The following is a 25,574-nucleotide window of genomic DNA, read 5'->3' on the forward strand; positions in this document are numbered from 1 at the left end:
CCCGCCAGTACCCGGGCTCTGCGCTGCCAAGGGGAGGGTCCGGGCTCGGCGGGGACCCGGGGGGGGGGTGGGGGTGGGGGGTCCGAGGTCTGCGGGGCACCGGGGTGAGGCTCCGAGCACGACGCAGTCCAGGGGAGGGTCCGGGCTCGGTGCAGCCCCCGGGACGGATCGGTGCAGCCCGGGGCGGGGGGCGGGGGGGGGTCTGGGCTCGCTGCGGGCTCCGGAGCAGGGTCGCTGGAGGGCGGCTGTTGTCCGGGCTCAGCGCGGCTCTGGGGAGGCGGCTCCTCCGCCCTCCTTGGCCGAGAGCGAGTGGCCGCGTGGCCCCGGCTGCCCGCGCGGCCCTGGCCCATCGTGGGCTCGGGGAGAGGGGCACAGTCAGACCCTAGCGCCAGCCTAAATTACGGTGAGTGAACCTTGCGTCGCGAGGGGCTGTGTGGGGCCCGAAAAGAGCGCCCAGGCGGGCCGGTGAGAAGTACGCAGGATACGCAGTCCTGCTGGTTAAAGGGACAATTATTTGTTTGTTGGCAAAAGCATTTTACACCGTTTTCGTTTCCAGTGGGTCGGAGGAAGGCGGTTTATTACCGAGGGGTAGGACGGGCCGTTGATGCGTCGGCTGACTTGCCCACACCAGATCAGCGTGTTCACCTCTGGAGAACTCAGGGCCCAGAGTAAGTTACCCTATTCGCGACACGTTCAAGGTCCAGCAGTATTTTCACTGTGGGACGCCTGGTGCCCGCTCTTCCTGTGAAAGCGCTGTTCCTACAGGAGCAAACACGGAGGAGACGGAGACACCCGAGTTTTCTTTGCTCGCAGAGCGTTTACCAGCAGTGGGAAGCGAGAAGAGGGTAATTCAAGGGAGTAAGTAGGTGTGGAGAGAGACTCTTGCCCTCACACGTTGGCATCAGAGGGCCCTTGAAAAGGTGACAGGGCTAATTTAACGGATAAAGAGATTGAACTGTAAAATAATTGGAAGTGTAGAGAAATTTTAGTAAATTTTGTGTTAATCAACTTTACTAAAGTTCATCCAGAAAAACAAGCATTCAGGAACAGCCAGAAAGGGGCCCCTGGGTGACTCTGCGTTAAGCATCCGGCTCTAGATCTCAGCTCAGGTCTTGATCTCAGGGTTATGAGTTCAAGCCCCACATTGGGCTCTGTGCTAGGCATGAAGCCTACTTTTAAAAAATGAATAGAATAGAATAGAATAGAATAGAATAGAATAGAATAGAATAGAATAGCTAGGGAAACACTGAAAATGAAAGGCCCTTGGGGAACTAGACCTTCCAAACCTTGAAACATACTATGAAGCCTCTATAATTAAAACAGGAGGGTACTGCTGCTTAAACCCACAGTAGACCACACAACAGAAATGACCTGAAACCATATGGAAGTTTAGAGTATGGCAAAGATGATATCTCAAACCACTGGGGCAAGCATGATCTTAGTAAATGGTGCTAGAACAGCTGAACAGCCATTTTTTGAAAGATAAAATCATGTCCGTACCTCACACCATACATAGGAAGAACCACATGGATTAAGGACCAAGTGTGGAAACTGGGACTATACCAGTAGTAGAAGAAAAGGACAATTCGTCTTCAACCTCCGTTTAGGGAAAGGCATCCTCACTGTGACTCAAAATCCAAAGCCAATAAAAGAGAAGATTGAGACATAGCTATATGAAAGTTTCTTATAATTTTTCATAGCATAAAAAGCCATACACAAAATTAAAAGACAACTGACAAACTGAGAGAAGATCCTTGCAACATAAACCACAAAGGGTTAATTTCTCTTAATTAAAAAAAAAAAAAAAAGTTTGGGTTACAGGGCAGTTAAACCAGAAAAACAAATAACAGGCACCCAGACTGGAAAGAAAGAAGTAAAACTGTCTCTGCATATGCCATGACCTCATATACCGACATCCTAAGGGATCTAACTCGTTCGTTAGGACGAGTAAAGTGGAGCCCAGCAAAGTTGCAGGATACAAGACCAATATACAAGCACACCTCTTCCAGCCTGACACCCTTCATACTAGATGTATTGCTGGCTCTTCCAGTTCTACAGCAGCTCCTAGCCTTTGGATTCAGATTGGGACCATGGCTCTGGAGATTTTGGACTTGCTGACCTCCATAATCACACGAGTCAATTCTGTATCATAAATCTTGTTATCAGTAGATATCTCCTGAGGGACCTGGGTGGCTTAGTCAGTTGAACGTCTGATTCTTGATTTCAGCTCAGCTCACGATCTCACAGTTCATGAGTTTGAGCCCCACATTGGGCTCTGTGCTGACAGCATGGAACCTGCTTGAGATTCTTTTTTCCCCCATCTCTCTGTCCCTCCCTGCTTGTGTTCTCTCTCTCTCAAAATAAATAAATAAACTAAAAACATTTTTTAAATAGATATCTTCTTTTGGTTCTGTTGTGCTACATATACAGCTGAACCTCAAACAACATGGGGATTAGGGGCACTGATCGCCACACAGTTGACTGTCTGAAAACTTAACTACTAATAGCCTACCATTGATGAAAGCTTTACGGATCATATGCACAGTTATGAACACCTAGTTTGTATGTTACATGTATTACATACTGAATTCTTACAATAAAGTAAGAGAAAAGAATTATTAAAATCATAAGAGAAAATGCATTTATTGTACTGGACTGTATCAAAAAAAAATCCATGTGTAAGTGGACCCACACAGCTCATGCCTGTATTGTTTAATGGTCAACTATGTATTCATATATACAACGGGAGATAATATAAAGAGGTGCATATGTATATTTCATGATGCATTTAATGTCAAGTATATATAATAGATTAGGTATATATAACAAGATATAAGGCATACATAATAAAAATATCTCTCTTATTCACTTTCTCTAGAGAACCCTAAGATTTTTATAACAACATAAATAGTCTGAAATATAAAAAACAATTTCATTTGCAATAGTATCAAAAAAATATTTAGGAATAAATTTAACAAGTGTCAGAGTTTTGAAAACCACGTGACATTGTTGAAAGAAAACAAGTATAAGTTAAAGGACATCCCACGTTCATGAATTGGAAGGCTTAATATTGTTAAGATAGCACTGCTCCCCAAATTGATCTATATAGTCAATGCAGTATCTATCAGACTTGGTTTTTTTGCAGAAATCAATAAGCTGATTCTAAAATTCTTGTGAAAATGCAAGGAGTCCAGAATAATCAAAACAGTCTTGAAAAAAGTGAACATAGTTGGAAAACTCATACTACCCGACTTGAAAAGTTACTACAAAGCTACGGTAATCAAGACATTGTGGTCCTGGCATAAGGAAAGAAAGATAGGTAAATGACAGAATTCAGAGCCCAGAAATACATGTCCACATTTATGGTGAATTGATTGTCCTGAAAAAGAATGCCAAGGTGATTCAACAGAGAAAGAATAGTCTATTCCCAGAAACATGGTGCTGGAATGTGGAAAACAAGGAAGTTGGGCTTTTACCTAACACCACAATCAAAGTTTAATTCAAAGTAGATCAAAGGCCTAAAAGTAAGTGCTGAAACAAAACTCTTAGAAGAAAACATGGGCACAAACCTTTATCACTGTGGATTAGGCAGTGGTTTCTTAGTTTTGACACCAAACACACAAGCAACAAAAGAGAAGTAAATTGGACTTCATCCAAATTGAAAACATCAGTATGTCAAAAGCACATCATCAAGAAAATGAAAAAAATATAGATTGGGAGGACTAACAAATCATGTATATGATAAGGGAATTGAATCCAGAATACATGAAGAACTCTTAACAGCTCATCAATAAAGATAATCTAATGTAAAAATGGGCAAAGACTTAAATAGACATTTCTCCACATAAGATTAATGTCTGATAAGCGCATGAAAAGATTTCAGCAGCATTAGTCATTAGAGAAATGCAAACAGAACAGAGAAGAGATACCATTTCACACCCACTAGGGGGGCTATAACTGAGAACGGAAGTGTTGGTGAGGGTGTGAAGAAAGGAACCCTCACAGTAACGGGAATATGAGACACGACAACACGGATGGACCTCAGTAAAAGGCCAGACACAAAAGGCCACACACTGTGTGATCCCATTTACATGAAATATCCACGACAGTCAAATCTACAGAGACAGCACGTAGATGAGTGTCTGCCTGGGGCTGCGAGGGAAGGAGGGCAGGGTTTCTTTTGGGGGTGATGACAATGTTCTAACATTAGATGGAGGTCATAGTTGCAAAACACTGTGAATGTGCTAAAACCAAACAGACTGGACGTTTTAAAAGGGTGAACTTAATGTCAATTACATGTCCTTAAAAAACAATATAAAAAAAAGTACGTACACGTAATCTGCTCGTTTCTGAAAGACAAAAAATGAAATAAACATAAACCACAAAGAAACCAAGCTTGGGTACCTGTAGGGAATGGGTGAGGGCAGCGGGGGGGAGGGGGGAGGGGATGTTCCTTTGATGACACCTGTCTGTGTAGCTCTGACCCTCCGAACCATGCTGACCACGTCTGCATACACACACGCGCCCGTTCGTACAGCAGGAACGGTGCAAGCCGGCGCACGGAAACTGAAGTGCATTGTACACGATTAACAATTACAACGAATGCTGGAGAAGAAAAGAACTATCTTAAGTAACTGTGGAAAACAGCATTTTGATTTTCTGTAAGACGAACGACAAAAATAGCTTCACACAAATATGGCCACTCTAGTTAAGACATTTGTTTTTCAAAGGGTTATAAATTAGTAATTGTGAAACTGCTTTATCTGTGTTCTAGAATTGAACAAAATAAGTAAACGCATTGTAGATGATGGGAGTCCCAGTTTCTCCCTATCCCGAAAAATAAGTAACAAACAAGGAATGAGGGAAGGTTGGAATGAACCTTGTTGTGTTGGGTTGGAATTGGAAGTGTCCATGTAAATTTGCGATTTTAAGTATATACAGAAATGCATGGACACAGAAATAGAGATGTGGGTTAGATACATATGCTTATGTTTCCTAGTCCTGTTCCTGAGCAGACCTGGAAGCAGTGACCCTCCATAGCAGTGAAATCTAGCATCCAGATCCTGGTTTCCAAATGTCATTGTCCAACAACAAAAAATAGGGCTTCCAGAGCTGAGGCAGGACCAAGGTGGACCTAGAAGATTTAGTGGTGCCACAGAGTAAGGGGGTGACCACAATGGAAGGGAGCAGGTCAGGAGGGGAGCCGGGACCCAAACGGGGGTTCCCAGTGGGCAAAGCTGGGACAGTTTGAGCAACAAAAAAATAGTCTTACTTTATAACCCATGGAATAACATAAATATCCGTAAGTGCCTCGTGATTGATAAATGAATACTGATCCATAACAACAACAAAACAAAGAGGCATAACCCCTTATCCCAGAGCTCTCATTAATAAATGTGAAAGGAACTATGGAAATGGAGAATCACCATTAGGCGAACACTGCCCTTCTAATCAGCAGGCAAGGACCATTAACGGGCTTAAAACCAGTGGGCAAGAGAATAAGAAACCAAAAGAACATCTCTGTGGTCTTGAACCATCTCCCCACAAGACAGTACAGGTTAACATGTGACAAGAACATGTGGCCCCTCCGAGGACACACTGAAAGGACACAACTCCATTCATGTGGTATTTCCTCCCAACAGGAAAATCAGGAAAACCTCAATCATGAGAAAGACATCACACCCAAATTGAGAGACGTTCTAGCACACACCTGACTGGTGGTCTTCATGAGTCTCAAGGTCATGAAAGACCAAGAAAGACGGGATTGGAGGAGAGTGAGGAGACACAACAGGACAGTTCAATACAGTTGGCTCTCCTGGGTCAGCTTCGGGACCAGAGAACGGACGTTAATGGGAAAACTGGTGGATTCAGGTAAGGTTCGTACATTAGTTAATGGTGGGGTATCGGTGTGCGTTTCTCTCTTTGGATAATTGCCCATTACATTGACGATGTTGTTATTGGAAGTTGGACTCAGAGTGTATGGGAAGTCTATTTTTATGAATTTCCGTAAGATTAAAATTCAAAAGAAAAGGTAAAAAAAAAACAAAACAAAAAAACCTGTTAAATAAGTAAACTTTGTGCAAGCCTGCAATGGGAGAGATCATCCTGTGAAAACTGGAAATTTTATTTGACCCAAGTGTAAGTCAACAAACATTACTAACCGCCTGTTGCATCAGGCCCTAACTGATCTCCCAGCAATCAAACTCTCCTCCTGCCTGGTCACAGCACTGCCAAACACGGCTTCCTCGGAAGGAAAACCTTCTCACCCCATCACTGTCCCTCTTGAAAATTCCTTCGGTGGGGGCGCCTGGGTGGCTCAGTCGGTTAAGCGGCCGACTTCGGCTCGGGTCACGATCTCGCGGTCTGCGAGTTCGAGCCCCGCGTTCGGGCTCTGTGCTGACAGCTCAGAGCCTGGAGCCTGTTTCAGATTCTGTGTCTCCCTCTCTCTGACCCTCCCCCGTTCATGCTCTGTCTCTCTCTGTCTCAAAAATAAATAAACGTTAAAAAAAAAATTTAAAAAAAAAAAAAAAAGAAAAGAAAATTCCTTCGGTGCACACCTGTCATGGGAACACAGCTCCTCTCAGCTACCTGGGCCGCACCTGCACAGCCCTGAAGCTTCCCACTCCCTGGCTCAGCGGTTCATGCTTCTGGAGCCCCCCGGGGGCAGCTGAGTGCACAGTGGTCCTTTTTATTCACCAGAACTCACAACTCGTCCTAGGAAAGCACCATATGACTTTAGTGTTTTTAAGAAGAAATACTTTGAGAAGCCACTTGGGTGATAGAGTGAAAGCCAAAATAATAAAAAGACGGCTCCTACCTCACCTGTCTGTGTCAGATGGCCAGAGGACTTTATGTCGCTTCCCAGAGGGAAGAGAGGGGGGGTCAGTAAGTCACATGGAAAGACAGGGTTGGGGAGCTCACACAGTTAGTTCCCCTCCCTGCATTTGAGGGGACAGAGAGGGAGGAAAGTCCCTGGAAGCCACGGTGGGGGGCAGGGAGGACTTTGGAAAATGAGTGTCTGAGAAGGGTTTTCTGGGTTGTGTGCTCTTGGACGGTTGGCGTAAACCCTCCCTCCCTGTCTCCCTGCCAGGTTATTCAGTGGTCCCTGTGGCACGGCCATGCGGGTAGATTCTCAGGGTTAATACAGGACTGCTTGGTCTGGGAGATGGCAGAACTGCCGTTGTAGCTGGAATAATGCCACTAACCACGGCCAGAGCCTCCTGCGCCGCCTCTGGAACCTACCGTGTGAGGGCTCAACCTACCGAGTGTGACGGGGATATTACTGTGATGTTGCTACAGAACAGGAAACAGGTTTGGAGAGCATACGTGTCCTGCCCCAGCTCATGTACGTGGCAGAAACCAGTGCTACCCCCTCCTGTCCCAGCAGTGTCGGTCCCAGCAGTGTCTGTCCCGGCGGTGTTCTGTCAGCCTGGGGCCGCGTGGACACTTGCCTGCATCCTCAGGATCCAGCCCCAGACCCAGCACGGAGCAGGCGTTGGGTGGGCATGTGTTAGCAGAGGCTGGGTCACGAGCCAACTCAGTGGGAAGGCATTTGGTTGGTTCTGGTAAAATCCCAGCTGCTTACGGACGTCCAGGTCAGGAGAAAAGACCCCTCGTGTTCTTCAAACCATAGCTAGAGTACCAAACCGTAGTTCAATAATTTCACAGGGGCGCCTGGGGACTCAGTCGGTTGGGCGTCCGACTTCGGCTCAGGTCATGATCTCGCGGCTCATGAGTTCGAGCCCCATGTTGGGCTCTGTGCTGACAGCTCAGAGCCTGGAACCCGCTTCGGATTCTGTGTCTCCCTTGCTCTCTGCCCCTCCCCCGCACACTCTCTGTCTCTCTCTCTCTCTCTCTCAAAAATAAACATTAAAAAGAGACTTAAAAAAAGAATAATTTTACAAACTAGAGAATATCCAGAAAAGGGTGGCTCCCTCCGCCCTAGGTAGTAGGTAGCCATTCTGGAAATTAAAAAGGAAAAGTCACATCAGCGGGGAAAACCCATTGACTCACCTCCGTGATGCCAAAGTGGTTACATACCTTCAGTTCAAGGAGTTGTGTGGAAACTGAGCAGGTGGGTGGGTAGGGGCAGGTGGAGGAAAGAGTGGCAGAAACGAGCAGAGTTTCCATCCTCTAAGGTGAGACAGGCATGGATTTACTGAAGCGCGTGGCCTCATTGCTGCATTTACAGACCTAACGCTTAATTCTCGTCAGCACCCCGGGTGCCATCCGCCTACCAAAACTTGCTGCTTTGAGCCGACCGCATCGGCACCATCTGGGACCTTGTCAGGCGGGCAGGGGCTCAGGCCGTCCCCAGAATCTGTATTTGTATTTTAACATGATCCCCAAGTGATTTGTATTCATACAAACGTTCAGGAAACGCGACCACGGATTGGTGTATAAAGCACATGTCAACTTGCAAGGACGTGAACGATCCCGCACACTCTAACGTGGTCAGCCTGCACAGATCAATCATCCCCTCCGTCTAGACAGGTCAGGAGGTGGCTGGTGATCCCCACATCCTCCCCCGGCACCCCGCCCCCGTCACAAGGAAGTAACCAAGTACCAAGGCTGAGTAAGCACTAACCAGGCGAGAGGGCGAGTGAGAACGGAGGTGGGGAAGGTGAGAGGGTCTTCTAGGAAGAGACAACCGTGTGTGCACAGGCCCGAAAGGGAAAAACCCCGTGACGTTTCGAGGAACTGAGAGATGGCCGGAAATTCTCCCCAGCAAAGAGCCGGGAGGAGAGAGGGGTGACATAAGGCTAGACGACACGGGGTTCTTTTGATTTGCCTCTGTGTGTTTCAGCGAACCTTTTTAAAGGTTAAGTTGACATAAAGGTTACAGTGGCAATAGAGAGAGCTCCCGTAAACTCTCCCGCGCCCTCCCAGAGGTAACGCCGGACACCCCGCGGGACCTTTGTCGAGACTGAGAAGCCAGCATGGGCGTGTTGCTGCTAACCAAACTCCACACTTCATCTGGGTCAGTTTTTCCACTGATGCCCGTGCTCTGTGCCAGGGTCCCGTCCGGGACCCTGTGTTTACCGACCGTGTCTTCACGGCTCATCTCGTCTACCCCCACCCCTCACGCTTCCCTCATTTTTTGATGACCTAGTCAGTTTTGGGGAGTCACTGGTCAGGGACTCTGTACATTGTCCCTCAAGTTGCGATTGACGTTTTCCCGGGGCCGTGGGCTTGGGGAAGAATGCCACAGAGATTTCGTGCCCTTTTCATCAAGATACCAAAGGTTCGTGCTATCAACACGGCTGGTCACTGGTGATGTCACCGGCGATCACCTGGCCATGCTCCTCCCTGGTACCTTTGTTTCTCCTTCCTATGCTCTGTTCTTGAGCGTGAGTCCAGCCCACACTCAAGTGAAGAGAAAGAACGACCCCGGGTTTGGTGGCAGAATCTGAGTTCCTAGGAGCCATGAGAAGCCACTGGGTGATTTTAAGCAGAGGGGTGACGCTGCATTCACATTTCAGACGAGTATGCTCGCTGCACTGAATCCACCAGAGGGGGCCCGCGATGGATTAGTGTCACATCCACTGGAGCAGCGGTCTGCGTGGAGGTGAGGGAGGCTTGCATTAGTGTAGGAGGTAAGGGGCTAGAGGGACAGGAAGCATGGATCGAGAGATATTTAAGAGGTAGAGTGGCCAGGACTTGGTTACTCCTTGGTTGGAGAACAGGAATGGAGGGCAAGGAAGGTTCAAGGATGACTCCCAGAAACCAGCTTCACGGTTTCAGCAGCTGGTTGAACATCGACGAGGCTGAAGACAAGAGGACACGGTCACCGGGCAGGCAGATCTCCGAGGGCTCCCTAGCGGAGGCAGCCCGAGGGCTCTGGGGGGCAGGGGTATGCTGTTGTTCAAACGCCCCTGCTGAACTCCGGAGGCATTGTTCTGCTGCGTGTCCGTGGCTACTCTGGCGGGCTCCGTACGCTGGGTAGCACCCATTGACCATAAGAGAGCCTCGTCTACTTAAGTAAAGCTTTGACCGTCTTCCTCGTTTACTCCACATCTTTGAGAATACGACAATTCAGCAGCCATATGCAGCGTCCCCATCAAGGACTCTGTGAACGTATATGTACACGCAACACGAGGGACGGTGTTGGTTGGATCTCCGCATCTCCAGAGCTCTCTGTGGGCTTGTGGGGGAGCCCCGTGATAGAGCCCTCGGCATCTGTGTGTCCCCAAGTCCCACCCTCGGGAGCCACAGGGCATCCAAGGCAGAAATCAGTAGACTGAGAAGAGCATGTCAGACTCCACCACGGGCAAGAGGGTGCCTGGCACAGCAGGGATGAACTCAGGCGGTTCGCAGGGCAGGCGGGCTGTGGAAGGCCACGGGCGCCATCGTAAGAATGTTCTAAGGATTTCGGCTTCTCCTCGGAGCGAGGTGGAAAGCACTGGAGAGTTTCGAGTGGAGAGGAACCATATGTCATCTTACACTTTTCTCTTTTTCTTTTTATTGAAGTCCAGTTAACACACAGTGTCACGTTAGTTTCAGGTGCGCAACAGACTGATTCAACTTCTCCATCATTACAGGGTGTACCTACCATCTGTCACCGTGCAACACTGTTACAATGCCACTGACTATACTCCGCGCTGTACCTTTCGTCCTCATGGCTTATCCACTCAAGTTATCTTACATGGTTTTTTTAAACGTTTATTTAGGGGCGCCTGGGTGGCTCAGTCGGTTGAGCGTCCGACTTCGGCTCAGGTCGTGATCTCATGGTTCATGGGTTCGAGCCCCGCGTCGGGCTCTGTGCTGACGGCTCAGAGCCTGGAGCCTGTTTCGGATTCTGTGTCTCCCTCTCTCTCTGACCCTCCCCCGTTCATGCTCTGTCTCTCTCTGTCTCAAAAATATAAATAAAGGTTAAAAAAAATTTTAAACAAATAAGTGTTTATTTATTTTTGACAAGGGGGACAGGGGCAGAGAGAGGGAGACACAGAATCTGAAGCAGGCTCCGGGCTGAGTTGTCAGCACAGAGCCCGACACGGGGCTCAAACCCAAGAACCATGAGATCATGACCAGAGCTGAAGTCAGACGCTTAATCGACCAGGCGCCCCTTTTTAAAAAAAATTTTTAATGTTTATTTATTTTGAGACGGGATGGGCCGAATGGGTGAGGGGCATTGAAGAGGGCACCTGTTGGGATGAGCGCTGGGTTCTAGTCCTGAAATCATTACTGCGCCGTATGCTAAGTAACTTGGATGCAAACTGTAAAAAATTAAATAAGTAGGTAAATAGCCACCCGTGGCTACCAGCCATCCAGAAAGGGTTTATTGTCAGGTCCCACGGAGTCATGGAGACCTGCAAAAAGTTTCCGGATCCGAACCAGCCATGACCAGTTCGAGCCGGGGCAAGTCTCCAGGGAGGCCGCACATAAACGGATGAGGGGCGCAGACCAGGGAGATCAGGATACCCGCCTGGCTGTCGAAGACTGACGTCACCGTCGGTGGGGAAGCCAGCCCCACCCCGCTGGCATTTGCACACAGTTCCAGCCTGTGAGCTTGTGAGCTTGTGAGCCTGTGAGCGGGATGGGGAAGGAAGCAGGCATCTGGGTGGGGCCGTGGGGTCAGGGGAAAGTGGTGCAGAACGACGACGCCCCAGGGCGGTAAGGGGCCCGCCCAGCCCCCCGTGACCCCGTGCACCCAGGGACCTGCCCAGCCCCCACCCCATGACCCCATGCACCGAGGGACCCGGGACCCGGCCACCCACCCCCATGACCCCATGCACCCAGGGACCAGCCCATCCCCCCGTGACCCCAAGGGACCCTTCGCCCCCATGACCCCCTGCAAGGCGCAAGTTTCTTCCCGCTTCCCAGCCTGTTTCTAAGTGGGGATAGATAGTATCTAGTTTGGGGACCGCCTGACAATTAAAGGCCATCACTTCTCTGAAGTCCCTAGTGCGCCGGGAGCAAACAAGAGGCGGCCGTTGCCCCGGGGCCGCGGGGAACACGGTGCCCGGCCTCGTGGGCGGCCCGTTCGGGAACCGGTGCGCGTCCATCCGTGTGTTTTGTGAACAGTAGTCACTGAGCCTTCAGCGGGCTGTGAGCCAGACTCTGAGACGCGAAGGCGCGGTTCCTGCCCTCCCGCAGCTGGCTGTCTGGTGGGAAACACCGAACTGAAACTCGCACAGATGTGAGGCTCTAATGGAGACAGTGGTGTTTTCAGAGGCTGTAGGGGGAGCCCGGTGGGGAGGGCGTCCCTAAAGCGGCCACCTCTGAGTGGAAATCTGCAGGCCGGGTTAGCCTGGGCGGGACGAGGCAGAGGAGTGTCCTAAGCAGACTCTGTGGCAGCAGGTGCTGGAAACAGGCCAGCGGAGCCACGGGAGCCACGGGCCACCACGGGGTGGGGGGGGGGGGGTAAGGCAGATGAAGGGAGGGCCCCACGCCCGCAGGCCTGGTGGTGTCCACGGGCTGTCATGCACACCGACAGATCCTTCTAAGTGACCGAGGCAAAAATAATAGTGCTTCGTGATTTTATTGGGACTTAAACTGGTATCTGGGGTCCTGCTTGTGTCTCTCCTTTTATTCTCCTGCGTTTGCACTGTTCACAATGAGCGTTCACCTTTTTCGGTTTTCTTCTTTTTTTCTTTTGCAAAAACCGGAGCTTTTTAATAATCAGCTACGTTATCATCTGCAGTAAAATGCACCTGTTTTAAGGGAGCGCCTCTGTGAATGTTGGACACGCTTCTCCCACCACAGCCAAGAGGCGGGGCATCCTCATCACCCCAGACAGAGCTTTCCCGGCCGGCTTCCCGCCCCCCCCCCCCCCCCCCCCCCCGGCCACAGGCCACCTCTCACTTGCTTTCTGCCACCGGACACATCACATTTGTCTTTTCCGGTCTCGCATGGACAACACTGGACCCCACGTACACTTTCGTGACCGGCTTCTCTCGCTCAACGCGTGTTGAGGGTGGTTCATCCCGTGGCGCCAGCCCACACCTGATCGTGGCTGGGGCTCGTCCCTTGCGCGGGCGGGCTGCAATTTGTGGAACACGTGGGTTGTGTCCGGGTCTCTCTGCCCTCGTGAGTGCAGCTGCCGTGAATCGTGGGGACATGTTCGGGGGCTTTTGAGCGGAGACCCAGGAGCCCAGCTGCCGCGCCCCGGGTCAGCGCGGGTTTCGCTTTACAAGAACCTGCCACGCGGTTCAAGAACCGCCAGCAGCACGTGAGGGCGTTCCCAAAGCCCGGTACCGGTGGTGGCCTTCGTGCGAGCCGTTCTGGAGGGTACGCCGAGGTCTCCCGTGGTTTCACCTTGCCCTTCCCTGGTGGCCAGTGGTGTCTCGCACCTTCTCCACGTGAACTGCCCGCCTGCCGTCTTCTGCCCATTTTTAAATTCAGTCGATGGTTGCGTTGTTCCTGAATTGTGTTTCGCACATTCTGGACACGAGTCCTTTGTCAGTTACCAGTGTGACATGTGTTACCTCCCACTCCGTGGCTTGCTGTTTTGAAGATCGGGTTTTGTTTTTTTCTTTTTTGACAGCTTCGAGACAGAATTCTAAATCGTGTCTCTAGAGTATAATTTTTAGGTCCTTTTTTCTTTTCTGGCACAGGCTTTTGTTGTTGTAGCTAAGAAATCTTGACCCCCTCCGAGGCTGTGATGATTTTCTCCGATGTCTCTTCCGGGATTTTTATGGCTTTAGCTTACTTTTTGGTCTACGACCTGTTCCACCTCCGTCTCTGTGTGCGGTGTTCGCTAAGGGTAAGCCCTCCCCCTGTTATCTTAGTAATAAAACACACAGAGCTGCACTTTGAAAGACCAGGTCACAAACCAAGCCAGAAATGTCACTGATTCCCCGGTGTTGCTCTGTTAACGAGATCGCTGTGGTATAAAGGTCAGGGTCTGTGGTCTCTTGTGCAAATGTATTCCAGCTGGCAGGACTCGGACACACACTTCTGTTATGTCCACTCGTGATGCTTCCTCCCTACACTTAGCTCTGATTCATGCCAACACACAGTAGGACCCCATGCACTGAGCAGGGGGCGGGGAGGCACCGAGGTGAAACGGGGTAGAAATGTTCCCATTCAGGGCAGACGCAAGGCCCAGGTACTTGGCTCTCAGATGGGCTTGGCTGAATATGCCAAAGTCACTTCTGCGAGAAACGTTTCCCTGCTGACCTGCCCCAGTGTCGTATCCCCAGTGTTAAGAATCACAGGGGACTCGGGGCGCCTGGGGGGCTCAGTCGGTTGAGCATCTGAGTTCAGCTCAGGTAGCGATCTCATGGTTTGTGGGTTTGAGCCCCGCGTCGGGCTCTGGGCTGACAGCTGGGAGCCTGGAGCCCGCTTCTGATTCTGTGTCTCCCTCCCTCTCTGCCCCTCCCCCGCTGGTGCTCTGTCTCTCTCTCTCTCAAAAATAAATAAACATAAAAGAATTAAAAAATTTAAACAAACATAAAAAATTAAATGAAACATAAAAAATTAAACATAAAAAATTAAACGAAACATTAAAAAATTAAAATAAACATGAAAAAATAAAAATAAACATTAAAAAATAAAAATAAACATTAAAAAACATTAAAATATTAAACATAAAAAAATAAAAATAAACATAAAAAATTTTTTAAAAAAAGAACCACAGGAGACTATTAACTACAGAAAACCAACTGACGGTCACCGGAGGAGAGGTGGGTGAGGGATCGGGGACAAGGGGGTGGAGATCAGGGAGTGCACTTACCAGGATGGGATGAGCTGATAGAAAGGCCAAGTCTACAGGTGTCTGGTTCTCTGTACCTTGCATCAGCCATGGGAAGCAGTAAGACTGGGGCGGTGAGAGCGTGCGTGCGTGTGAAATCTGTGTGCAGGTGTGCAGAGTAGACCCCTACTTTAAGAGTGATTTCTGGGGCGCCTGGGTGGCTCGGTCGGCTGAGCGTCCGACTTCGGCTCAGGTCATGATCTCGCAGTTCGTGGGTTCGAGCCCTGCGTTGGGCTCTGTGCCTGCAGCCTGCTTGGGATTCTGTGTCTCCCTCTCTCTCTGCCCCTCCCCTGCTCACACTCTGTCTCTCTCTTTCTCTCAAAAATAAATAAACATAAAAAAAATTTTGAAGGGTGATTTCTAAAGGGGTTTCTTCAAATCAGCCTTAAAAAAAAAAAAAAAGAATCACAGAGGAAGCAAAGTGTGAATTAAGTGAAATCCCCTGTGGAAATGCACAGAGCCTGGGAGGGAGGCCCTGGTTTCTTGATCAGATCTGTCAGCTACTTCCTCCGAAACTCGAGCCCCGAGGGCCAGAGGACACGGAGGAAGACTGGGAGGTTCTAGAACAGAGCCTGGCGCTCCTGAACTGCAGTCAAATTTACTGACCTCGGAATTGGAACTCAGGGTCTAGGAAAAGACACAGTTGTGTGATTTATGACATTTGTTAAGAGGAAAGTTTGACAATGACTCAGCATGAGTCAGACCTAACTGTCTGCGTTCAGACTGCCCCAGAGCATCCTGGGTACCTCCCGCCGTGTCTGTCAACTCTGAGTGGTGGGCCAGGGAGCAGAGTCTGTGGGGAGGGCATCTGCGAAATCCCCTAAGTATCCAGGGTCACGGGGGCCACCGGGAGGCAGGATGTAGACCTCACCCCCACGCAGTCGGAGGAGCGACTTGGCGAATGACTTCTGGGTAACGGGCACCCCTTAAGAAAATCTGCCCCAGGGCAGAGGAGGCGCCCCCTTCCTGGCCCCCCACCCTCTTCCTTCAATCCCCGTCCCCTGCCTCCAGCTTTGCCCTTCTGCTCGACTCCCAGGCAGGACACAAATTACGTACTGAGACAAATACGGTTTATTTATTAAAATGAGAACAAAATCCCCGTAACTCTGCAAGATCGAGTTACATCACCAAAGTCGTTTGTCCAGTGGAAGTGCGTGCCGGCAACACTTAGTGCAAGAGTCAAGATAGCCAGGCAGGTTTCACAATCCAGAGTGTTCTGTGCTTCTGGCCGCTCAGTAGTAGTTCTTCAGGAGAGACAATACCTTACAGATCTTTCCTGTAACTTCCAGAAAGGTCAGCCAGCCAGACTTGGGTTCGAACTTCCTTACAAAGCCGTTTTCCTGTTGGAGAATAAATTTCACATTTTAAAAATCAGGGGCGACAGTTTTCTGTGATGGAGAGCAAAGGACCCCCGCTTAACAGGCAGCTCCTTGGTCACCTCTGCGCCCGCACTGGCGTTGCTCCGTCCACCGCATCACCGCCCCGCAGCCCTGCTCCGGGCCTCTCCGGGGCAGCGCTGACCAACAGAGGTACGGTGAGAGCCACAGAGGGAAGTTTAAGGTTCCACCGGCCACATCTTTTAATCTTTTATTTTATGTGTTTAAGTTTATTTCTTTATTTTAAGAGAGAGAGAGAGAGTGAGCAGGGGAAGGGCAGAGAGAGGGAGAGACAGAATCTCAAGCAGGTTCCGCACTGTCGGCACAGAGTCTGATGTGGGGCTCGAACCCACAGACAGCGAGATGGTGACCTGAGCCAAAATCAAGAGGGGGGCACTCAACGGACTGAGCCACTCAGGTGCCCCTAGCCACACTTTTTACTTTTTTAGTTAAAATGTTGATTCATTTCAAATGTTTATTTATGTTTGAGAGAGAGAGAGAGAGAGACAGAGCACGAGCATGGGAGGGGCAGAGAGAGAGGGAGACACGGGATCAGAGGCAGGCTCCAGGCTCTGAGCGGTCAGCACAGAGCACGACGTGGGGCTCAGACCCATGAACAGTGAGATCATGACTTGAGCCCAAGTCGGACGCTCAACTGACTGAGCCCCCCAGACGCCCCACCCCTCCCCCGCCACATCTTTTAAAGTAAGAGAAAATACGTAAAATTAATTTTAAAAATAGATTTAATTTATCGAAAATACTATGATTTCAGTATGTAATCAGTATGAAAATGCTTGAGATATTTTATATCTTTTGTACCAAAACTTCGCAATTTGACATGCGTTTTGTACTCACAACCCATCTGCACTGAGACTAGCCACGTTGTGAGTGTGCACGGCCATAGGGGCCTCGTGGCTACCATACTGGACGCACAGCTCTGGAGGAAGGTCTCATTTTTTCCCCTCTTTTTCAACTGTCTGGTGTTGCGATGTGCATGTATGTTTGTAAGTGGTACTGTGCAGAGTCAGGAGGACCCACAATAAAGCCAGAGTCAGTCGGTGCCCCTGAGCCTGTGACAAGGTGGTTTCCCGAGCACGGCCAGCGCACAGACAGCGGTCAAGGGGATTTTCCATCCGAAGGATTGCCCAAGAAAACCAGGAATCATTCTCTTTTTGATCGGGGTTTTAAAACAACAGAGTGTGAAGTGCCCACTGTAATTTATGACCTATCATTACAGGGCATCCTTACGGCAAAACACCTCTGAGATCGCCCAGCCTGACGCCCTCCGTTATCCTGACAAATGCGAAAAAAGTAAGCTACCTAAAGTTACCTGACTTCCTAGCGCCTGGGCCCGTATGGGAACGCCAACGCTGTTCTTTCGTTCTGCAAGTGTCCAAACAATCACCCAAAGGATTAGAAAATTGTCGGAATAATTGTTTTAAATGTTCGCCTAGTGAACATTTGCTCTGCCTCCGGCAGGTTCCAGGTCCTGGGGTGACAACCGCCTGCTAGCAGCTCGGAGCCCGGGGGGACTCCACTTTGGGGCTGGAAGAGACCTGTTATCCGGCGCCCGGGGCCTCTTCCCGAGCACGGCCAGCGCACAGACGGCAGTCAAGGGGATTTTCCATCCGAAGGGTTGCCCAAGAAAGCCGGCTTCTGTCCCCACAGTGTCAAGTGCAGAGTCATGCCCAGCACACGCTGTCATGGCCTAATGCAGGGAACAGGCTGCTCCTTCTCTCCCCCTCCTCCCCCTCCGCCTTTGCACACGCACACGTTTCCCACGCGCCCTCACCGCCTCCCTTCCCAGGATCTTCGTGACCCTCAGCAACGAGGCACTCTCCAACGACCGCTTTTGTTAGGACAGTGGTCACTGTGTGGCACGTAGCATATCATCTGACATATACTCAACTTCTCAGCTAAAGAGCGTGAAAAAAAGGAGTAACTGACAAATCCAGCTAGAAGATCAGAGGTTGGGGCGCTTGGGTGGCTCAGTCGGTCGAATGTCTGACTTGGGCTCAGGTCACGATCTCACGGTTCGTGGGTTCGAGCCCCGCGTCGGGCTCTGTGCGACAGCTCAGAGCCTGGAACCTGCCTCAGATTCTGTGTCTTCCTCTCTCTCTGCCCCTCCTCTACTCGTGCTCTGTCTCTCTATCAACAATAAATAAGCATTAAAAAAAAAAGATTACAGGTTTTTTAGCCATAAAAAGCTAAAATTAAAAGAAGGAGAGAATTCACAGTAGCTAAAACACGGAAGCAACGCCAGCACCCCTCAGCTGAGGAATGGGTCACCGAAACGTGGTCCATACATACACCAGAATACTACTCAGCCTTAAAAAGGAAGGACGTTCTGACACCTGCCACAACGTGGATGAACCTTCAGGACACGAGGCTCAGTGAGCTAAGCAAGTCACGAGAAGACAAATACTGTTTAACCCCATCTACACAAAGTGGTCACAATAGTCAAACCCATAAAGACAGAAAGTAGGGTGGTGGCTACCACGATCCGGGGTGGGGGGGTGCAGAGTCCTGGGGGTGGATCCTGGTGACGTCCCACAACAGTGCGACTATTTAATACTGTTGATGTGCACGCTTAGAAATGGTTAAGCCCGTACCTTTTACGTTACGTGTATTTTAACAGAATAAAAAAAAAAAAACAAAAAAACCAGAAAAGAACTGACCAGGAAAATATTTACATTTATCATGAAAGGGCTCATTCAAGGGTAAGAGACTCATCATCGAGCCCCTAAGAGTTGAGAAGACAAGGGCAGTTGAAAGCAGAAACACAAATCACGCACAAGGGTGTGGGGGAAAATTCAACATTACCGGCAGTTAAAGAATTCACATTGTAATACGGTCTTACTGATTTTTAGACCTGTTAAGTTGACCTTGTTATTTTGAGTCTTGTGAAATCCCCCAAATTATTTTTACTGGTCCTGCCCCCTGGCTGGTGGGGTTGTTGGGTCGTCCCTCCATTGATAGAGCGCTTTCGGGAGGCAGTATGCATTCTGGGAGCAGTGCGATGGGCCATCCATCATTAGACACCGATCAAGAGGCGGCCTGCTCAGCGATGGGGCGGAAAACCCACCCGGGGCCAGTCTTGAAGCATTATTTCCAAGAAGGAAGACAACCCAAATGTCTAACAATTCGGAACTGGTAAAGTAATTGTGACGCATAAAATTGGGATATTCTGTAGACGTTACAAGTGTTGGCGTGCAATACATTAGGCAGGTGATCTCAAAGGAGAAAACTCACGTTCCTCAATCGTCATTGCACAGGACACGCGCACGCAGATGGTTACAGTGGCAGGAGAGACGTTTCCTCTTTCAAAAACATATTTCCAGTGACACTATTTGTATCTTAAAACCATTGTATGAAACTAGAGAAACAGGGATTCGGTATCTTGTCCGTAATGTGGGAATAAAGAAGGAGCGCACAGATCTGGTTCTTTCCAGGAATAGTTCATTAGGTTCAGGTACCGTGGCTTCAGAAAAGCCTAAGCCGTAAAATAACGTCCTGCATCAATAATGCAAAGAAACCCAGATCCTCAGGATGTTTGACATCTAGGAAGACACCAACGTTATCCCCGCGTTTCCCTGGCGATTATTCACTACGTGTACTCATCCGACAAACGTTTACTGAGCTTCGGCCACATGCCAGGTGCTGTCTGAAGCGCTGGAAACAAACTGGTGAACTAAACACGCAGGACCCCTGGCCTCACGAAGCTTGAGTTCTGGTCACAGAGAAAGACAAGGAACAGATAAGCAGTTACAAGGGAGTCAAGCAGGGTACAGGATAGAGCGGTGGTGGTGCCGTCAGAGACGGGACGGCTAGGGAAGACTCCCCGAGGAGGGCAACCGTGGCATGGACCCCTGGGAAGGGCAGCGGGGCTGATGCAGACCCCTGGTGATTCCAGGCAGCGGCCACAGCAAGTGCAAAGGCCCTGAGGGCGGAGTGTGATTGGCTTATCCAGGGAGGCTGGAGCTATGAAGCAAAGGAAAGACTCACAGGAGGTGGGGTTGGTTGGGGATTTAGGGCCAGACCAGGTAGGGCTCTGACTACAGCAGTCAGGACGTTTATTTTATTTTTGCTCCCGGGCGAAGGGGCGTTTGGGAGGGTTCCGATTAGGCCAGGACACGAGAGAATTCACGTCGTTCAGAGATCACTCTGGCTGCCGTGTGGGGAACAGACTATAGCAGGGCAAGGATGGAAACCGTAAGGGGTTACGGCCAGCGTCAGACGAAGGAGGACGCGTCCCGGGTGGGCTGGGTGCATGACCGACCGACAGGACTGGCTTGTGCCCCGGACGTAGGGTGTGAGGGAGAGGGGTGGAGAGGGACGCCCCAGGTAGAGCGCGTTCCCGAAGGGCCCAAGGTGTGGGGGAGAGGGACTAGAATTCCGTCTTTCTTTTCATTCAATGACTTTCAATCTCAAGTCAAAATTGGAGAGAAATATCAGGAGAACTTGGCCCCCAAATCTAACGAAGCAGAGGATGTGAGAGACTCAGGGAGATTCTGTCCCCTCGCTGCTTGTGCTTCACACCTCGGAAACGCCTCTGCCAGCCGGGCACCCAGCCACGCGGGCACAAGTCTCTGTGTGTCCTTCTGTTTGGTGCACAAAGACCATCCTTTAGAGCAGGAAGATCATAAACAGCCGTAACCAAGCAAACAAAAACGGCTCGTCTCACCCCTTCTGACTCTTGCGGTTGCTTGGGAAGTACCAGTGCTGACTGTGCGTCCCCGTCTTGAAAGGGGCTTTCTTTCCGTGTTAGGGTGGTTTTCCGAATTACATAGTGAAGCCTCTTGAAATCTCCTGTGTGCCCTTCACAGCTGGTCCTAGCGATACGCTGCTCTTACCTTTTCCCTTCAGGGCATCTGGTTTAGATGGCGACTAATATCTAACCCTGGCTGGTATAACTTGGGAGGACTGAACCTGGTTAATCGGGGAAGTTTGACAATATTACCACTAACAATAACCCTAAACTTGTACTGAGTCTTATGCCAGGCGCTTCGTGTGTAACACTAACTGATTTAATCGTCACGCCGGGTCCTGGGAGGAGGAAGCATTATTCTCCCCATTCAGCAGACGAGGAAACAAGGTTCCGAGTAGTAGCCTGTGGACATCCCACGGGCACTGAATGACCCCAGAAGCCAGCCCAGGACCGTGTGACCCACAGTCGGTGCTCATAGTATCCAAGCAGCTGACATACTGCCTTCCTGACCCAAAAGTTTTCATGACGTGTCCGATCGTACTTGCAAAGTACTTAGATCACAGTAGTTCTCTGGTTGTGCGCTAACTGACCTTCTCATCTTTCGTGATGCACGCGCATTTCTCATTTGGAGCCGGTGACAAGCTTTCCGGACGGTCACGTCTGACCGATTTTCACGGATCGGGAAATCTCGACTGTAGAGCAGCCATCTGCCCCGAGATGAACCCTCACGAGTACGTTTACTTGTGTCAGCCCGCCGTGCTAACGTGTTCGGACTCAAATCCTGACTCCTTCACGCAACCCGTGTCTCGTGGGGGCCGAAAAGGAGCGCGCTGTCAGGAGCGCATCCGTCACGTCTACAAGCGAAGCCGTCCAGGTGTGAAAGTCCAGGGCTTCAAGCCTACCTACACCCAACGACCCCGTGAAGGCTGAGTGTGTGCGTGGGCACGCGTGTGTATGTGTACGTCCACTCGGGAAGGCTTCATCCAGCCGCGCGCACACTTACACCAGGCCACCCCCTGAAAGATGAGTCCGCTTCCGGAAACTCTCAGAGACCATCCCATCGCCCGGCCAAGGGCTCCACGAGCTCACAAAACACTGCTAACTCGTTAGATTTCGAGTAACGTTCATCACAACGTGTATGCTGCAGATACCACGTGGGGCACCAGGACACAGAGCCCGCAGAGAGCTGCAAACTGAATTCCTCTGCACCAGAGGAGTTTTGCTTTCACTGGAAACCTCCGTGGCACGGTGGGAATTTCCACCCGTCACCCACAGCTGAGAGGAAGAGAGCAAGACCCACCCCGCCCCCCGCCCCCGCCATGCTTCATCCAGCCCCGAGTCAGTCTGAGTTGGTGGGGGGACCAAGTGTGGGATGCCCCATCATGACACCGGAAAGCCTTAAACAAGATGCAGGGGACATCCCGTAAAATGTGACTGCATCAAAATTTAGAACATTTGTAATAACCAGGGGCACCTGGCCGGCTCAGTCGGTGGAGCGTGCGACTCTTGATCTCAGGGTTGTGAGTTCGAGCCCCACGTTGGGTGTAGAGATTACTTAAAAATACAATCGTTAAAAAATAAATAAATAAAAAATAAAAATAAAATATAATAACCAAAGACAGCTATAATTTTCTTTAGAGAGAGAGAGAGAGAGAGAGGGCACAGGTGAGGGGCAGAGAAGAAAGAGAGAATCCCAGGAGGGGCAGAGAAAGAGAGAGAGAGAAAGAGAGAGAGAGAGAGAGAGAGAGAGGGAGGATGAGTGGGAGAGGGGCAGAGAGAGAGGGAGACACAGAATCTGAAGCAGGCTCCAGGCTCCGAGCTGTCAGCACAGAGCCTGACGCGGGGCTCGAACTCACGAACAGTGAGGTCATGCCCAGAGCTGAAGTCGGTTGCTTAACCAACTGAGCCACCCAGGTGTCCCTGATTACATTTTCTTAACCCAGTGGATTGGGGAAATTAGGACAGGCTGCCGCGACCGAACACTGGTCAGCTGGTTGGGGGGGGCCTTAGCAGAGCCCCCCTGGAGGGCAAGGATCAAGTACGTCAAAAAAATGCACATGTACCAGGACCCAGCAATTTGATATTCCACAAGGGAGTGCATGGATAGAGATTCTGTGATGTATTGTTGTGATCGCAAACTGGAAATAACTGAAATATCCATCAGCCAGAGATGGCCAGACGTTCAACAGCATTTACATACAACAGCATAGATGTAGGGCTCTTTTTTTTTTTTCTGTAGTATTCTTTAAAATAATATTTTAAAGGCCCTTGGGTGAAAAATAAACCCAGAATAAGTACCACGTAGTATTTATATGTATAAAAATTTTTTACAAAAAAGTAGTGTGTATATTTTCTATAGAGTTATTCAATAGGCAAGATTTGCGTGGAAAATAATTGCTAAGAATGCATATCTCCCCTCTGGGGAGAGGAGAGGGCTAGGACTGGGGGTTGGAAAGAGGATCCATGGAGCCGTAAGTAGTTTCAAAAAGTCAGTTGTTAAGGAGCACCTGAGTGGCTCAGTCGGTTAAGCGGCCGACTTCGGCTCAGGTCATGATCTCACGGTGTGTGGGTTCGAGCCCCGTGTCGGGCTCTGTGCTGACAGCCCCGAGCCTGGAGCCTGCTTCGGATTCTGTGTTTCCCTCTCTCTGTGCCCGTCCTCTGCTTGTTCCCTCTCTCTGTCTCTCTTTCTCTCTCTCAAAAATAAATAAAAATTTAAAAAATAAAGTTTAAAAAATAAGTCAGTGTTAAGGGTACTGGGGTAGAAAGACAAGCATGAACATCCAGCCGTGGAAAGCCCCTTATCAGTGCCTTCTAAATTTTTTTTTTTCAACATTTTTTATTTATTTTTGGGACAGAGAGAGACAGACAGAGCATGAACGGGGGAGGGGCAGAGAGAGAGGGAGACACAGAATCGGAAACAGGCTCCAGGCTCCGAGCCATCGGCCCAGAGCCCGACGCGGGGCTCGAACTCACGGACCGCGAGATCGTGACCTGGCTGAAGTCGGACGCTTAACCGACTGCGCCACCCAGGCGCCCCGTCTTATCAGTGCCTTCTAACAGAGCCCCTCCACCCCCCCAGTCTGGGCTTTCTGAGGCTTTGATAATAAAGTGAATTGTTACTTGGAAATTCTTCTATGAAGCTTCTTGCTGGTGGTATAGCACGTTATTATTATTACTTTTAGTCAATAGGCTTTAACAGCCAGAATTTGTCACGTTGGAAAATTGAGAAAAAAAAAAAAAAGAAAAAAGAAAATCAGTTTGTAAACAATGAACTTGCAAAAATGTACCCGTCTTTTGCAAAATAGTAAATACCCAAGTATAACAGCATCTGATACCACCTCCTTCTGTACTAATTGTACATTGTCATGACAGCCTGGCCACAGCTGAGTCCTCCGCTGGGCACTGCGCCTCTGACAGGTGCCCTGGGGAGACGCTCTCGTGCTCCCAAATCTTACCCCCACTCGTAAGGCCTTTAGGAGTCAAAACTGGAACCGCATGTGTTTTCCAGCTAGAGAGTTCTAGGATTCACTGGAAATGAGACAGAAATGTCTTCTTATTATAAAATGAGAAACTTCAGGGGCACCTGGGCGGCCCAGTCAGTTAGGCGTCCACCTTTCATGAGATCGAGCCCCGAGCGGGGCTCTGACTGACAGCACGGAGCCTGCTTGGGATTCTGTCTCTTCTTCTCTCTCTGCCCCCCCCCCCCCCCACCAAAATAAATAAACAAGCTTTTTAATAAAAACGAGAACCTTTAAAAATAAACCACCTGAAGAAAGTAGTTTTTTTTTTTTAACTGGGGAGAAACTGTCAATTCCTAGTTCAGAGGTAAGAACAACGAGAAATATCCCACGGCACATACCCAGCCTCCGTTTTGCCGGATCCATTCTCCCGCGTGTTTCGTGATGAACTCGGCAACAAAGTAGGAAACCTTGGACGCATCCGCGTCTGGGACGATCCGCTCCTGGAGAAGCTTCTTGATGAGGATGCCCTCAAACGCAAATACAGTCACAATCCTGCCCCAGTTAATGATGCCGTCTTCAAATTCCTTCTCCATCACTTGGTGGAACATCGCCCTGGCCGTGTCTACCGACCCCACGTGGAACTTGTCCAGGCACGGCTTCAGCTGCTTCTCGACCTCCCCCTGGACCGAGAGGGCCACGTCTTGTAGCACTTGGGATACTCTGCTTGGGTGGCACCCGGGCTGGGGCCCCTGCAGAACGTGCTTCGTATAGTCCCGGGCCAGCGTGAGAACGTAGCCAAACTCGCCGTCCGCCATCCTCTGCCCGCTGCGCAGCCCCGTCTGGAGCCTGCTCTCGGGGAGGCGGCGAGGTGACGGCAGGCGAAGGCTCGCGGCCCCCGGCGGGGTGTGACGCACGGCGGCGCGTGGAGGCTGGGGAAATCTCCTTTTGCATCACCGGGCGGTATCCTTCCTCCCAGTCACTCGGCCTGGGCCGGGTGTGAAAGAGAAAGTTGACAGCGTGAAGCAGGAAAACGGTTCGGCGAGAGCCCACTTCCTCAAACCGTGAGCGGTGGACGCAGGCGCTCAAACGTGTCCCGTGGGAGGATGTGGAGAAGCCGGAGCGCTCCCACGCGGCTGGTGGGCAGGCGGGGCGGCGGCCCCCGCGAGAACTCGGCCGTTCCTCGGAGGGTTGCGCGTGGGATCACCGGGCGGCTCAGCAGCTCCACCGTGGAGCTCGCCCCTGGTCTGAAAACAGGAGCCCACACCCTCGCACGCGACCTTCACCGCAGCGCCGGGGACGGCGACCGGCTCGATTCCACAGTGCGAACGGTCACC

At 50.2% G+C, this 25,574-nt stretch overlaps 1 protein-coding gene and 1 long non-coding RNA gene across 3 annotated transcripts; one reads left to right on the top strand and one right to left on the bottom strand.

Annotated features, from left to right (window-relative positions):
• Positions 1-46: 46 nt before the first annotated feature.
• On the top strand, positions 47-18,733 carry LOC131515909 (uncharacterized). 2 transcript variants are annotated; one of them, XR_009263737.1, is made up of 4 exons: positions 47-403; positions 557-668; positions 5,643-5,871; positions 17,309-18,733. It is a non-coding gene; the product is annotated as an uncharacterized LOC131515909 (long non-coding RNA). The 2 variants fall into 2 exon arrangements; XR_009263736.1 differs by having other exon boundaries at positions 47-668.
• BCL2A1 (BCL2 related protein A1) lies at positions 15,749-25,225 on the bottom strand. The gene is made up of 2 exons (XM_058736353.1): positions 24,639-25,225; positions 15,749-16,035 (listed from the first exon to the last, which is right to left on the bottom strand). The coding sequence occupies exons 1-2, from the start codon at positions 25,053-25,055 to the stop codon at positions 15,928-15,930; spliced, it is 525 nt and encodes a 174-aa protein (XP_058592336.1). The 5' UTR covers positions 25,056-25,225; the 3' UTR covers positions 15,749-15,927.
• Positions 25,226-25,574: the final 349 nt, after the last annotated feature.

The sequence above is a fragment of the Neofelis nebulosa genome, chromosome 7 (assembly GCF_028018385.1).
Source record: "Neofelis nebulosa isolate mNeoNeb1 chromosome 7, mNeoNeb1.pri, whole genome shotgun sequence".
Taxonomy (NCBI): Eukaryota; Metazoa; Chordata; class Mammalia; order Carnivora; family Felidae; genus Neofelis; species Neofelis nebulosa.